At 35.8% G+C, this 15,625-nt stretch overlaps 1 protein-coding gene across 8 annotated transcripts in view; it reads right to left on the bottom strand.

Moving 5' to 3' along the window:
* TTC3 (tetratricopeptide repeat domain 3) overlaps nucleotides 1–15,625 on the bottom strand; it is a 65,293-nt gene that overhangs the window by 10,114 nt on the left and 39,554 nt on the right. For all 8 annotated transcript variants that reach the window (XM_035545984.2, XM_035545982.2, XM_035545983.2 and 5 more), the window contains exons 25-36: nucleotides 15,303–15,367; nucleotides 14,125–14,261; nucleotides 12,543–12,866; nucleotides 11,453–11,716; nucleotides 10,971–11,017; nucleotides 9,487–9,543; nucleotides 8,071–8,147; nucleotides 7,170–7,322; nucleotides 5,479–6,379; nucleotides 3,443–3,508; nucleotides 2,731–2,880; nucleotides 838–977 (exon numbers count right to left, since the gene is read on the bottom strand). In XM_035545984.2, the coding sequence (XP_035401877.1) occupies nucleotides 838–977; nucleotides 2,731–2,880; nucleotides 3,443–3,508; nucleotides 5,479–6,379; nucleotides 7,170–7,322; nucleotides 8,071–8,147; nucleotides 9,487–9,543; nucleotides 10,971–11,017; nucleotides 11,453–11,716; nucleotides 12,543–12,866; nucleotides 14,125–14,261; nucleotides 15,303–15,367 (2,381 nt within the window). The remainder of the gene's footprint in view (nucleotides 1–837; nucleotides 978–2,730; nucleotides 2,881–3,442; nucleotides 3,509–5,478; nucleotides 6,380–7,169; nucleotides 7,323–8,070; nucleotides 8,148–9,486; nucleotides 9,544–10,970; nucleotides 11,018–11,452; nucleotides 11,717–12,542; nucleotides 12,867–14,124; nucleotides 14,262–15,302; nucleotides 15,368–15,625) is intronic.

Genomic DNA, 15,625 nt, shown 5'->3' with positions numbered 1-15,625 from the left:
CTGTTTCTTATTCCTTCATAGCCAGGAAAACTAATCATCAGGGGAATACCTGGGATTGCTGCACACCAGGCCATGATGGGATATTACTGTTCTAAGTTCCATGGGAAGCCCTGCAGACTTCTGTTTTAGGATGGATGATGGGTTTAAAAAAAAACAAAAACAACACACGATACATGCAGCTATCTGGTTCTTGCAGATTTACTTTAATCTGACAAGTAGGGGACAAGACTAGAAAAGAAGGTAATGTGCATCCCTAGTTAACCTTCAGAAACGCTCTGTGGCAGTACAGGTAAAAAGTGTGTAAGAAAGAAAGATGCAGAGCAGAGTTCAGTTGGGTTGACTGTATGTGAGGAAGAGGAACAAAAAAATAAAACTTTAAGGCTAATCATACTGCTGTAGAGGAGCACACCGAGGAAAAAATGGTAAATCATGAAGTAGAAAAGTATGCAAGCAGTGCCAAACTAAAGGATTCTGGAACACTCAAAAATGTTAAACAGTGAAGAAGTAGTATTACTTAGTATTATTAGTATTTAGTATTAGTAGTACTTAGTATTAGTAGTATTACTTAGTATTATTAATTAAGTTAAATAACTACATGCAGGTCCTATTGATACCAGCTCTAATCCAAGATCTGCATTTAACTCGTTTTCTTGCCCTAATGATATTATCAGGGCAAGAAGTTTGAATTCTCATTCACAGAATCAGTAAATACTGAAACTTACCATAGACTATCAGAAATAAGTGTACTTACTTTAAAACAAACAAACAAACAAAAAAATCAAGCAAAGGGACAAAAATAGAGATCTACAGATGTAAATCTGTATTCAAAATTGGTACCTATCATTAGTATCCACATGCTTTTTGACGGTGTTCCTTACTGCTTTTAAGTTCTCTTGATTTTCTTTTTTCTCCTGTTGCCATTTTTTTACTTTTATTTCTAAATCTTGATTAAGCCACTCTAGTTCATTCTTTGATACCTAAAAGCAAAAAATAAGAAAACATTATTTCTGTAAAGAGTATTTTATTTAAATGCAAGTTAGAGCAACTTGCAGACACGTGATCAAAACCTTAGCCAGCAACATTTACGACAACAGAATTTTATTTAGTGATTAATGCACTTTTAGGCCGGGTGTTTAGAACAGGCAGCATACTCATTAATGCTTAACTCCACTCATCTGCACATGCAACTTGATGGAGTGCACCCTCAGCAAGTTTGCTAAATACACCAAGCTGTGTGGTACGGTCGACACGCTGGAGGGAAGGGATGACATCCAGAGGGACCTGGGCAGGCCTGGGAGGTGGGCCACATGAGGTTCAACAAGGCCAAGGTCCCACACATGAGTCAGGGCACTTCCAAGCACAAACACAGGCTGGGTGGAGAATGGATTGAGAGCAGCCCTGAGGAGAAGGACTTGGGGGTGTTGGTGGATGAGAAGCTTGACATGAGCTGGCAATGTGCGCTGGCAGCCCAGAAAGCCAACTGTACCCTGGGCTGCATCAAAAGCAGCGTGGCCAGCAGGGCGAGGGAGGTGATTCTCTCCCTCTGCTCTGCTCTTGTGAGACCCCACCTGGAGCACTGCATTCAGCTCTGGGGCCCCAGCACAAGAAGGACGTGGACCTGTTAGAACGGGTCCAGAGGAGGGCCACGAGGATGATCAAGGTTCTTGAGCACCTCCCCTGTGAAGACAGGCTGAGGGAGCTGGGGTTGTTCAGCCTGGAGAAGAGAAGGCTCCGGGGAGACTTTACGGTGGCCTTCCAGTACCTAAAGGGGGCCTGCAGGGAAGCTGGGGAGGGACTCTTTGTCAGGGGGTATAGTGATAGGACAAGGAGGAATGGTTTTAAACTAAAAGAGGGTAGATTTAGATCAGATATAAGGAAGAAATTCTTTGCTATGAGGGGGGTGACGCCCTGGAACTGGTTGCCCAGAGAAGTTGTGGATGCCCCATCCCTGGAAGTGTTCAAGGCCAGGCTGGATGGGGCTTTGGGCAGCCTGGACTGGTGGGAGGTGTCCCTGCCCATGGCAGGGGTTGGAACCCTTCCAACCGAAACCATTCTATGATTCTATGAATCTTAAAGCTAGAATTCAGGACCTCCCAAGATGCAGTACAGGAATTTACTCCAATACACAAATGAAAGGAAGAAAAAGACGTTAGAGATTGAATGACAGGCCCCTTATTTAAAGATCTTACTAAAGAATAAAGTGAGCTGGTAGGGAGAATGGCTTTGGTCTCACCTGCTTTATTTATTTTTAATTGAAAAACTCCCTTTAAAATGCAGACAAATGAGTAGCCTGTAGCACATCTGGCTTTAACTGTAAAATTGAAGTGATAATTGGCTGATGGTAGTGCCTGGAGACTACTCTTTCTCCCAAACAATTTCAAGGAAAATGTCTGGAAAAGCCCGTTAGCCATCCCAGCAAATCAAAACACTGACCACTTGAACCCCTTCTCCTCAAGAAGAGGGAAAGAGTCAATAGCATCATGCTTTTTTCTTTTTGGGTTGAATCAAAGCCAGTACCTATCCACTAGATGGAGACAACCAATAACCTATGTGTTCATTTAAACGTCTTCTGAGGAAGATGCCACACAGATTTTCAGATCTGTTAAGACTTCACAGCAATGAGGACTACCATTCCAGTTTCAGAATAAGTGTTGACGTATCACAACCAATATCATGAACCACTTCAGTTTGTCTTTGCTAACCCCACTGCCGCATGGATAAAAATGTTACCTCTGTCTCTTCAACACTTTTTTTTATCAGCTCTTTTAAAACACTGATTTCTTCTGAGCTTCGGCTTTGTAACTGTTCATATTTTTCCTGTGCTTCTTTAAGTTGTTCTTTTAATACTTGATGCTCTTTTTCCATACGTAGAATATCTCCCTGAAAATAAATTATAGAAAGTAATTAAACAGCCATTATCCACAGGGCAGCAAACATTCAAAAGAGTCAGTCTGCTGTCAGTTGACGGTTTTTAGCGTGTTTTTGTTGTTGTATTTTTTGTTGGGGGAGTTGTTTTCTGTATAACAGAAATGAACATTAATGTTTGACAAGAATGGAATATGAAGAGAAGGCCGTGTTTTCTCACTCATCTCCTGATAGGACATAGGACTGCCATTAACATCAGTCTGAGCTGCATGCATGCTCCAATGGAATATTTAAATCAAAACTCAAGGTTTTTGGGGAGGAAATACTCAATTTCCTCTAAAACATATTCCAACATATGAACAGCTACAGCCTCCTTTTTGTGGGCCTACATGACGTTTGGAAGAAGGACGTTACAGACTATGGTCCAACAGGAAGGGTGGGAAAAAAAAACTCAAAATCAAAAGTATTTGTTACAACATCTTATTTTCAGATAACCTTCATCTTCACACTCCTAAATGTTTGGGCACTCCTTTAAACTGCTTCGTGAGAAATATGAACAAATATACAGGTAACTTACTTGTTGCATTTCAAATGGATGAAAAGGCAAGGTATTAGTTTCCCTATCAGCTACTTCATGATTCACCTAGAATATAAAGAATCATTAATTGATGAGAAAAATCTCCTGTTTACGTATGCAACTACTATGCCAGCTCTGTTTTTGGAGCCTTTGTACCTAACCTACAATTACGTGAATCCAACTACATCATGAAATAGGTCTATCTATAATGTAACAAGAAATTATGCAAATGTTCCCAAAATTGAATTCAAGCTATAATGAAAGCACTTTTTTCCTGATCTTTTCCTAGTTTAATTGACCATGAAGCATTTATATTGGGGACAGTTCTGTCTGTCTTTAAACACAGCTGTGCTCTATACATCTGAAAACTTAAGACTGGCAAAACCAGTGTCTCACAACTCACAGAGCAGCTGTGTTTTGTGGCTTGTCCTAAACTCAAGATCTGTGACAAGTGCCTCTGCTTAAAAAGGACTACACTCAATGACCAGAATCTCTGCTTGTTTTCCTCCAATATCACTCATCAAGGACCTACTGAAAAAAATTAAGTTTAAAATCTAATCTTGCAACATACTGAAGATTCAGTTTATGTTACCACTCTAATACACTATTAAAAAACACAGTCAGATGTTAAATGCCTTGCTCTCCCACACTTTTGCCAACAGAAACACCTCTGCGCATTGTGACCTTTTGAACTCTGCTAACCAGAATTCCCTAAATTGAAAACCATTGCCTTTTCTATTAACAATTCATTACATGTGCTCAAGAACCAAACAGAAATCACATTTTACGTCAGCCAAAAGGAAAACAGCTTACAGTAACTGCTTGGGAAAGACTTAAAGCAAAGAAATGTACACACAACAAGCTTTGGGAAAAAAAAAAGAAAAAACAAAACCAAAAAACAAAGCAATGAAACACGTTAACATTTTCATAATTTAGAAAGCAATAATAAAAAGATGATTATTTTATCTTACAGCTATAAAGTTATTCCTCCCTTATGGAGAAAGGAAAGAAGATTAGGAACTTCTCTGCAGTAGTTCCTCTAGCATCTTGTATAATCTGTCACACAAACGAGGTATGAAACTGCCGTATCTCTAACTCTGAAAACCTGGCTTCTTAGCCTGAACTGTTGTCTGTAACTTTTGCATGCGATCACTGTCTCCCTCTGTTACTTTAAGTGCATTTTCGTAAGTCGTCCATGCTGATTAACCCTTGGGGTGCATTAATAAGTAAATGTTTTGGTCCCTCTTCTGGTCAGCTACATGCTGTGCTCCCTTTAAGGGTGTTCAGCAATGCTTCCTGTGCCTGTAGGAGAAATTTCTTTTGTTTTGTTGTTGTTTCCCTTCTTCAGAAGGAAAAAGTAAGGTGAAGGGAGTTTGCCCTTGAACTCACCCTACAGCTGGGCCATCCCTGTGAACCAAGAGGTAAGCATCAGCCAGCGATGGTTAGAACCTACAAAGCATCTAAATCCTCAAATACTGTACAAGTTAAAACAAATCACTGAACAAAATGAAAAAAGATGACACAGAAACACTTTCCCTAACCTCTAAAACAAAGTTTTCACTTGTGTGCACCAGTTCCCTCCCTTGACCCTGGGTCAAAAAAATCTCTCAAAACTTCAGGCAGAACAAAATTCAGAGACTGTCTCTAAAGAATTAGAGATGAAAACCAAGAATAATTGAAAAAAAAAAAAAAAAAGCATCAGCAATTTAAAATGAAAATTCTAAGGAAGCTCCTAGTCTGATAAACACCTCAGTATTTTCCAACTTGTGGCCTTTTCTGAGAGATAAATAGTAGAGAACACTAATACTATTGTTAATATCCCTTACATTTGGGTAGCTTGAAGTATTACTTGCATGTTTCCTCTTGAAACTCAACACAACATTTGACTCTTTGGGAATACATAAAGAAATCATGTTCAGAAAAATCAGAAAAAGGTGTTGCACTTTGCACAGCAGAAGAAACCTAACACAAGATGCTCAACACTATCTTTTGTCACTTAAAAGCTCTCAAATAATGGTTCCATTTTAATCTCTTACCTGAACAGCTATCATCCTTGTATGAGGATTGTTTTTCATTACAGGTATACTTCTGCTTACTTTTTCCTTCTTAGTCACCTGTATACAACATTCAGCTTCATTTGTGCTATTTGCAACAGCAAAACTGTCCTCATAAAATGAGGTATCCGAGTTCACCAACAGGCACTGAGGGTCTTTGTATGGTTGTGTTTCGGTTGCTGTTAAACTGCTGCAGACACATTTTCTGTCTGAAATAGCTGATTCGTCATTATCCCAATGAGCTACATGGTCAGCATAAATATAACTAGGTTGCTTGGCAACATTTGAAATGAGAGGCATTTGAGAAGTCATTGGTGATATTCTTTCACATCGATAACCCCAGGAAGGCTGAGGCAAGAACATATCGAGATTTTCAGAATCAAAGCATTCTAATAAAACTTCAGAAAAAGACGACCTATTTTCTACGGTAGCAATATTCTGACTAAGTACTGATTGATATGAAGTGGGTAAAGAACAGGGCAAATACTGTGGAGTGTCATAGCTTGCTACTGTTATGTCAGGAGATGTTGATATATGAGGTTGCTCAGGATAAAACAGGGGTTTGAATTCCTTAGCAGCTGGATTTAGCTGTAGCTTGTTCTGGAAAGGATTTTCTTGCACATCACAGACAATATAATTTTCTTCTTCATTATCTTCAGTCTCATTTCTGTTTATATTTTCTTTTATAAGAACTTCATGCTTTATTAAGCTAATAACATTATCCACCATAACGAAACGATGGGATTTCAGAAGAAAAGATTTCAGACCACCTTCATCTTCTACAATCTTTCGAGCTTCTTCAGGGAAATGTTCATACTCCCCAGTTAGCAATTTATTATTAATTTCCATAGGACCATGTTCTTCCAATATTTGAGAGAAATAGCTTAAAAAAAAGTTGTAATTGTTAATCAAAGTTTTCTCATACAGAATTTTCTGTAATTCTTTTACTTGTCCACATCTTACTCAGAAACCTGCAACTAACTGAAAACACACTTTTATGTACATACCTGCAACAGACCATAAGAACTCAAATTCTGGCCTTAATACAGTATGTTTTTAAGTAGGATGTTGCATGTAACATTTTTGTCTCCGAAAAGCAAATGCTATTTATGTGAGGCATTATTGCAGAAAATGTACACACCACAGTTAACTGAGAATTGAAAGGATCAAAATAAGAAATAGACTGTATAGTCAAAATCTGTTAGTTGCCATTAGACAACAGATACATAAAATATGCTGTCAATAAACTGCACTGAGACATCATCTCTGTGTTGTTACATGCCTTTATTTTGACATTTCAGAATGACTACTGAGAGTACCAATGAAATGAACAGATAAATTACATCTTCAGATGTCAGAAATGCCATCCTGCTCACTGTTTCAAAGCAAAACTACAGTGTGCCATTTGACAGTTTTCCTTTATTACTTGCAAGCACATTCTTAAGTGCAAGGCCTCAATTTTCCTGCAGTGGTCCAAAATTAGAGCTTTCCTACTGTTCATAATTGTCAATTCTATACTGGGAATCAAAGATACTTTATTCCCAACTACTTCTGTCACTTCTGTCTGGAAATAGTATAATTTTAATTTTCTAACACAATGATACAGAATTTATATGCATTTCAGCTAAAACAGTAAAACTTTTAAACTGCTAAGCACAGAAATGTATACGTACTCATATAAACTTTCACAGGTTTGATCTGGATTATCATCCAGAAGTCTTCGATAGCTGTTACTATTTGAAATGTCATATACAGCTTCAAATTCCTCTCGTTGTCCCCGAAGATATTCTGGGATTATACATGGTTCATAAAAATATGCAAAATCTCTAAAGAATTAAAAAAAGAATAGGAACAATAATTCTTGTCTCTGAAAATAACTTCATTTTTCACATATACTGAGAACACTGTTACCATACAGTAGCTACATAGGTGCTAAGAAATACCCCAAACAGCAAACTCTTTTTCCTACCAACAGGATAAACACTATCCCCCCAAATACTTAACTGCTGAACTTCTTAAATTGAGAATAACTGACCTGCTAACTAGTAACTACTAGTAACAGGTCATAGCTCTTTCCTAGCAGCTTTCACTTCTATAAGAAAGACCAAAACCAGTCTCAGTACGCAGGAGTTTGACTCCTGATTACCACAAAAATTCTGAGCCATGTCCTACATCACAACCTGCTTGATACAGCATAGAAGGCAAAGTTCTTTTGTGACTAATGGTATGTATATGGACTTATCAACCAATTTCTTCCTACAGTAAAATGGAAGAGGAAGATAAGATGTTACTTGAAAGAATCCCTTTTGGCCTAGAAGACTTATTGGGCTGCAACCTGCTAATCATTTGGTTCTCTCAAATATCATTAAGATCTTTAGAATTCTAATACTCATTACACCTGTCCTGGAAGCAGAGAAGTGAAGTCTCTATGGAAGCTCATATTAAGGTCATCTCAAAAAACACTGAGATATGAACCCAGACTTTCTAAGCCGTTTCAAAGCCTGTCTTCTCTGGTACCTGGCAAAGTACTTTGAAGTTTGGGCAATAAAAGCAAAGGTGCATGATGATACTTACAATGTATTTTCTTCTATAAATATCTTTTCTTCCTCTATTGGTGCTGTACTAACTCCACTGGATAATACTAAAATAGACTAATTAAAAACAGATTATTATTATTTTTTAATTGGAAAATGATCTGATGTAAATAGTATGAGTAAGTTATTTACACTGAACCTTGCTCTGTACCTTTATTGTGTTCAGATGCCAGACTATAGAACTGTGAAACTCCTAAGTACAATTATCAGTATTAAGTCATAATGACAAGCTTCTTAACTTTAAATTATTAATTTCTTCTTCAGAACTTATTTTGGAACAAGAAACTGGGACATTCTAACAGCCAAAACAGTCTTTTTTTTCCCCTCTAGATGTGCCTGATTTTTCACTGAGTTCAAATAAAAAACACAGTTTTTTTGTTAAGACTTTTGTCTAAACTCATTCCATTGCACTGCATATCAACTGAATTTCTAGGAATCTCTTCCATTATATTTGAGAGCCTTCAAACTTTAATAATTTTACTACTAGCAAGTCTGAGTGATCCCTAGTTCCACAGTTTTAGTATTATATCTCCTATTCTGATGTTCGCCTATTACATGCTTTAGTTATCTTTTATTTTTTATGATCTATTAACTTTAGAAATACACAGACCTGTATAAGTGAGTCCAAGTTAGAAAAAAAAAAAAAAAGAAAATTCTGGCTGATGAAAATAGCTCTAATCTTCATTTTACTCAAACTTCATGATAAAAAAATATAAAAGTTTGGGGGCATGGATGAAATCAAGATGATTGCATGTGAGACAATCAATATAAAAAATCAGTTTCAGCTACAATATTATTTCTAGCAAAACCTATAAAACACTGAACAAATAACATTTTTTCTGAGCATTAAATGAAACACTTGCATCTTCAGTAACTGATATACCCATAAAAATCATCAGAAAAGACAGTTAAAAACAAAATTTCAGATTTATTTCATGAGGTATAAGGACACATTCTTCATCCTCAAATGGACTGCTAAATAGCCTTTTGCCAAATTTGTAATTTATCAATGCAAAACTAAATGGACATGACATATTAATTATATAGTGCAGTCTATGGATTGTATTCACAGATGTTTTTTTACTTTTACATATAGGAATTTAAGATCAGAGTATGAGGACAGTGGATAGACTGAGGTTATTAGTATACAATCAGTACCAAAGTTATTCATAAATCTATTTTTCAGGTCTAGAAACTCATTTTATATTGACAAAATCATATTGTAACAAAACTAAGAAAATTGTATTAATTGAGTCTACACAGCTTACTACTTCTTCAGGAAAAAACATTTCACGGAATAACCTCCATAAGATATTCAGGAAAACAGACACTATACATCTGACCTCCAGCAACTCTAAAAAGACTATTTATAATAAGCAGCTAAAAAGTTACTGACCTTTGAGTCTCTAGAGTTCTTCTTTCTGTTTTTGTTTTTAACTTTGATATTGTTAGTCTGAAAGAGAAAAAGAATCACTTTTTTATTAGAATAAAATTATGATGCATTTCCAATACCAGTACATGAATTCAAAACTATTAAAATTCTTACTCTGGTTTGAACAGAACAAGAAGCAAACAAAACTGTCAAAAGTTTGGGTCACTTCAACTTTCTATTAGATAAGCAATGATGGAGGAACTAAAATGTATCTTCATTTTTAAATGGCACTTGATTATATATTAATCAAATTCTACTAATAGTAATTTAATAACAGTACCAGAAAACATCAACCTGTTTTAGGATACAAGTAACACTGAAATAGAAATAGCATTATTGTAATTGCTTTTATTTAATTCTTGTATTTCTAATTCATCAAAGAAAAGAGCAAGGGATTTTACATATTATTAAGATTTATATTAATAACTAAACATTTTCTCTGTATCAAAAATAAATCCTGGGTTTGTACAGATAAATTTATCTGCAGGCTAGAACAGTTTTTAATGAGAGTGCTTCAAACACATAATTAACTGAAATCACATACATTTCTGCCATTAAAATTAACTGTAATAAAAATACTAACCAAAAAGTGATTCAGAATGATGTACAGTTTAAAAGTTACAGATTTAGACTGCAAAGTATCAGTAAAAGTTGTAGTGAATGAGTGCTAAGTACACCTCACTTCAAATTTACTACACTTATTAGTGAAATAAACTTCTAATTCTAGCCTTATAATTTAATGACATCTGAAAATAAAGCTGGGTTACACCACCTTCTCATTTGTTGCTTTGGACTGCAAAACATACAGTAAAATTAACATCCAAAATTCTTCAGATTTTTATTAGGCACTCTCAAGGAATATTCATGCTTCAATGTCAATTCATATAGTAAACATGCAGATATGCAAGTTAATACGAGTCTCTAAACTGTGCACACTTAACTTTCTCCCCCTCTTTCTGTCCCTCTCTCCTCCCCCCATTCCCCAATGATACTTTTAGAGAAACCTTTTTAAAGTTAACACCAAATTACTTTTATCAAGCAAACACCTCTCCCATACACCTTTATTTGCCCCATCCAAAAGGGACAATACAGCACATTACTGTATTCACATCCACTTTTACGGCATCTCCCTCATCTTCATCCTTGAAGGATCATCATCTAAAAGGTGTGTTATTGGTTTAACTAAAGAGAAGACCCTAAACAAAGTAATTTACAGAAACACAGGAAAAATAGCATGCAATCTTCAAATGCATTAATCAAGGCAGGGGTGGGGGGACAGGGTGGGATGATTAAAAAAGCCCAAAAGGATGATTCTTAAAAAAAAAGAAAAAGAAAAAAAATAAGTCAGGAAATGCATGCGCCTCATTCACTTTTGCACATTTTTCTAAAACATCAAATACATACTTGTTTCTGAGCTTATATTAAAACAGATATCTAGGTTAACTTACCAATATATCTTCATCTCCCTGCTTCTTTAATATGATGGTAGGGTCATCTATTAAAATGATAACAAAGTCATATTCATAAACTAAAATATTACTATTTCATGTAATTTATAACTGTGAACTACAAAATCATAGTAATAATTATTACACTCCATCAAATACCATTGAGGCATCTCGAAGACTGTTGTTGCAGAATCATTATGCTTAAAATTAAAGAAAAATACCTATTTTGTTTGGACTGCATATATGCATAAAGGTAAACTTATGTGCTAGTTGTGGCACTTGAAACGAACAGCAGACTGTACCCTTTAAAAGGGTGATTTGCCTTTTAGACTATATTGCATTTTATGCACTGAACACGTAAGATCTCATATAATGAGGTTAGTAATTTACTGAGGTTTCAGCCTTTTGCAGAGTACACCAGATGAGGTGTAAAAACAGAAGAAATACAATGCTTATGAGAATGGAGACCTTAGCATATTTACCCATTTTATCAAAGAATTCATCTAAAGCTTGATGAAGAGTTGGAAAATTTTCTCTATTGAGTTCTAACAGCCATATAAAACAACGAGCTTTTTCTAGAGGCGGTTTTGAGAAATAGTCAAGAACTTCTTTGTCTTCAGAACTCGTTGACACGTAATCAAATTTACTACCATACTTCTCATTCCAGAGCGTTGTTAAAATAGAAAGATCAAGTTCTTTTAAAAATTTTCCATATTGAAGGAAAAAGTTCTCTGTAGCTGTCAACCCTAAAAGAGTAGAAAAAAGGTATCATTTCATTCAGGCCTCAGAGCTTATTTTGTTTTTGTTTTTCAAGTGTGATATTCCTCTTAAAAGAGGAATAGTTTGCTCCAGAAATTAAACATACAATAGATGAAAGAGATTGTGCACATTTTTTTTATATCTTGAAAATGCAAGCTAAAATGACAAATTAATTTTATATGAATTTTACTCTAAGTCAACAGGCAGTACAATAAATCTACACAAATTCTTTCAAGGACATGGATACAACACAGAATAAAGAACCCCAAGTTCTTGGCACCTTATGTTCATTTTGTCTGCAAAAAGCAACTTGCATCTTCATCCAATTACAAATTCAATAGGAAACTACACAGCAAGGCAACACTAGCAAAGAGAACCAAGTTAAACTACTTCCAAGTGATACAATACATGACAGAGAAGTTACAATGATCTTACCATATCTTTCCAGAAACAAACAATTTAGACAAATATTCTCATTTAAGTCTGTTCTGGAATTTAAAAGCATAAAAAATTGTGTAGTTCTCTTTTTCCTACATGGGCAAAGCCCTGCCTACATTAAAATGCTTTACTTTTTCAGAAAAATTTGTCTCTGCAGAGAAGAGAGAGGTGGTTGCTGTGTTACTGATGGTCACATCTTCTCTAGAAATCCTGCTAAGGATCAAGTAAATGAAGAAGAAGAAGAAGAAAGTTTTACTTCATCACCCATTAACGTTAACAAAGCAAGACTGTAAAATATGGAGGTTATCTTCATCTGCAGACTGAACAATTATGACCAGGTAAGGTCTTCTGCTATTACATAAACATATAGCCTACCCAAGTTGTTAAGGTGTTTCATCCACTTCTGTAACTTGGGATCCACTTCTTCCAGCTCACTCAACACATGGATAAACCCCCTTGTTTTCACTCTGCTTTTTTCCTGAATTAAATAACTGATGAGCTGCTCCATCACTGCATGTGACATGCTGCTAGTTTTGCAATATGATGTGTAATCCTCCTCATTGATTACAGACCAGGAAAGCAATTCCTTTAACAGTCTGGAAGCATCGCGAACAGCAGTTTTTATTTGCTCAGCATTTTGAATGATACGCTGCAGGACTCTATCACCAGTATATAAGCCTTGATCATAACCTGCATAACCTAAAGTGGGATTAAAAAAAAAAAAAAAAAAAGAAGAATAAGATTTCATGTTTATTTGCCACAATTAAAAGCATCAACTCTAAAGCATAGAGACTTTGTATTAAGTGGTGTTTTCTTTTTACTGGATTTTTTTTAATATTAGCTTTTTCACAATACTTAAAATTACAAAATAAATATTTTTATATAACGTATATATTTCTTTATACATAAACTTGCTTTATCTTCATAAATTTGACAATACATGGCTTTAAATCTGGTTTACACAACAAAGTAATCCTTAGCATCTCAACTAGATTTTGGAAATGTTTTTTTTACCTGCCAATAATAGCAGCTTGAAGCAATTGCCTGTACAAATTTATTTTTATCTGTGCAGGCTGCATGCCAGCCCTGATGCAGAGAGAGAACTTCTCCAAGCATCAGCTCCCAGAGCAAAAGCACATTTCTGAACATCCAAGTGTACACCTAGTAGCAAAGACTGCTCAGACACGAACCAAGGAATCAAGACTGAAGTTCTTCAAAAGGAACTTAAATCACTATACAGTACAAACTTCCAGTTATTTAGAAATTAAAACCAAAACTGAAAAAAAAAGCAATATTTAGCATAAATTTAAGTTTCTGTAGTAAGATTATGCAAGTCTTCAGGGTTGGGGAGGGTATGTCCAAAATTAGTAGTCTTCTGTCATTTGATTTCATAGAATATCCCGAGTTGGAAGGGACCCATAAGGATCATCAAGTCCAACTCCTGGCACCGCACAGGTCTGCCCAAAAGTTTAGACCACGTGACTAAGTGCACAGTCCAATCTCTTCTTGAATTCAGACAGGCTTGGTGCAGTGACTGCTTCACTGGGGAGCCTGTTCGTGTGCAACCACCCTTTCGGTGGAGAACCTCTTCCTGATGTCCAGCCTAAACTTCCCCTGCCTCAGCTTAACACCGTTCCCATGGGTCCTGTCACTGGTGATAACGGAGAATAGGTCACCTGCCTCTCCACTCCCCCTCGCGAGGAAGTTGTAGACCGCGATGAGGTCCCCCCTCAGCCTCCTCTTCTCCAGGCTGAACAGGCCCAGTGACCTCAGCCGCTCCTCATACGTCTTCCCCTCTAGGCCCTTCACCATCTTCGTCGCCCTCCTCTGGACACTCTCCAATAGTTTAATGTCCTTTTTGTACTGTGGTGCCCAGAACTGCACACAGTAGGACATCCTGAATGCTAACTATGGTACCTCATATCGTTTTAGAACAATAATCCATAATTCCACATACCACTGTGATCACGATATTGAGATGGTTCATTTTCCATCTGGTTTTCTTCTATTTTCTGTTTAGCAGCATTCAGTGCATCTTTCCGTGCACATTTTCTTCGTATTTTTTTTTCTTGTTTCATTTTTAGCTTCCTAAAACTGATAAAAACAATTAAACAGTGAATCTAATGTTAAGATAAATGTGCCTAACTACTTTGTCAAATTAACTTGTTTTCCATGTCTTACAATAGCTATACACTTAAATTCCACTGTAAAATATTATTTTGAAGAGTACAGATATAATAAAGCATTTTTTTTTTTTATTTAAAACTCATTAAGAAACCACAAAATTTCATTAAAGTCTCATAAAAGCAAGTATGTAATGGTAGGAATATCCTCAAGATTCCTGAAATTATTTTTACTCTGAATTTTATTTTTAATGTCTGAATTAGCATTAAGTACCTGCAATACTGTCTTTTTTTTCCTTTCTCAATTTATAACACATTTTGCACCAAATAATAACATATGACTTTTATTAACTTATTTTATTACAAGAAGATACTCTAAATTAATTTTAACATCTCATTATTTATAATTTTGCTCGAGCAAAAGTTATAGTATAGTTATAGTATAGTTATAGTTAACTGAATTGAGTTAAGCTTGATTCAGTTATGTCAAAGGTTTCGGTACTAACTTACTGAAATAGCATTACTATATGCAGTTTTTATTTACATTGATTTCTAATCATTCCTATAAACTTTGCTAGGTAGTAAGTGCTGTAGAGTAGTAGTAGTGGTGCTGAACTTATGCTATGCAGTGATTCTTCTCCCACACAGCTAAAATCTTGCTGACTTCTTCCCTCTAGCAATGTAGGAACAGAACAATGCTTGCAATTTAAGATTGAAAATAGTGGTGGTATTCTAATCCAGATGCACTCAACTTGCACCACTGTATTTTTATTAGGACACTCAAGCCTCAAGTACTTTTACCCGACTTCTTAGTCCATCTGTGTTTCTATCAAAAGATGATTTCAGTTCATTCAAATACATCTTTTCAGATGTAAAGGACAAGAATATCTTTCCAAAGTACCTGTGTTTTAGCAATTCTTAGGTGTTTTAGCAATTCTTAGGAAACTAATTTCTAGAGAAAACTCCCCCCTCCAAAATGACTGAACTTATTTTTAAATGGTAGAGAGCTTACCTTGAGCATTTCTGTTTAATATTGGCTCTTGGTGGTTCCTTGGGTTTTGTGATTTTTTGTTCAAACTACCAAAATAATTGACATCACATTAATTAAACTTGGGTTACAATGCAACATTGATGTTCTCAAAACCAAACAGAATTTGATGTTTTGGAAAACAATGAAAGTAATACTACAAAAGAGATTGTGCACCCTTGCACATATGCCTCATGAATGTCTACCTAAAATATCATACAACTTAGTACACAGCAATATATTTCTCTCTGAAAAAAAGACCAGTGGAAACGTAACACAAGGCCAGAAGGCCTGGATGCTGTTCAGGT

The sequence above is a fragment of the Cygnus atratus genome, chromosome 1, assembly GCF_013377495.2.
Source record: "Cygnus atratus isolate AKBS03 ecotype Queensland, Australia chromosome 1, CAtr_DNAZoo_HiC_assembly, whole genome shotgun sequence".
NCBI classification, from domain to species: domain Eukaryota; kingdom Metazoa; phylum Chordata; class Aves; order Anseriformes; family Anatidae; genus Cygnus; species Cygnus atratus.
Note: the sequence above shows the minus strand (reverse complement) of the source record. Positions and strands in the feature narration are given on the sequence as shown.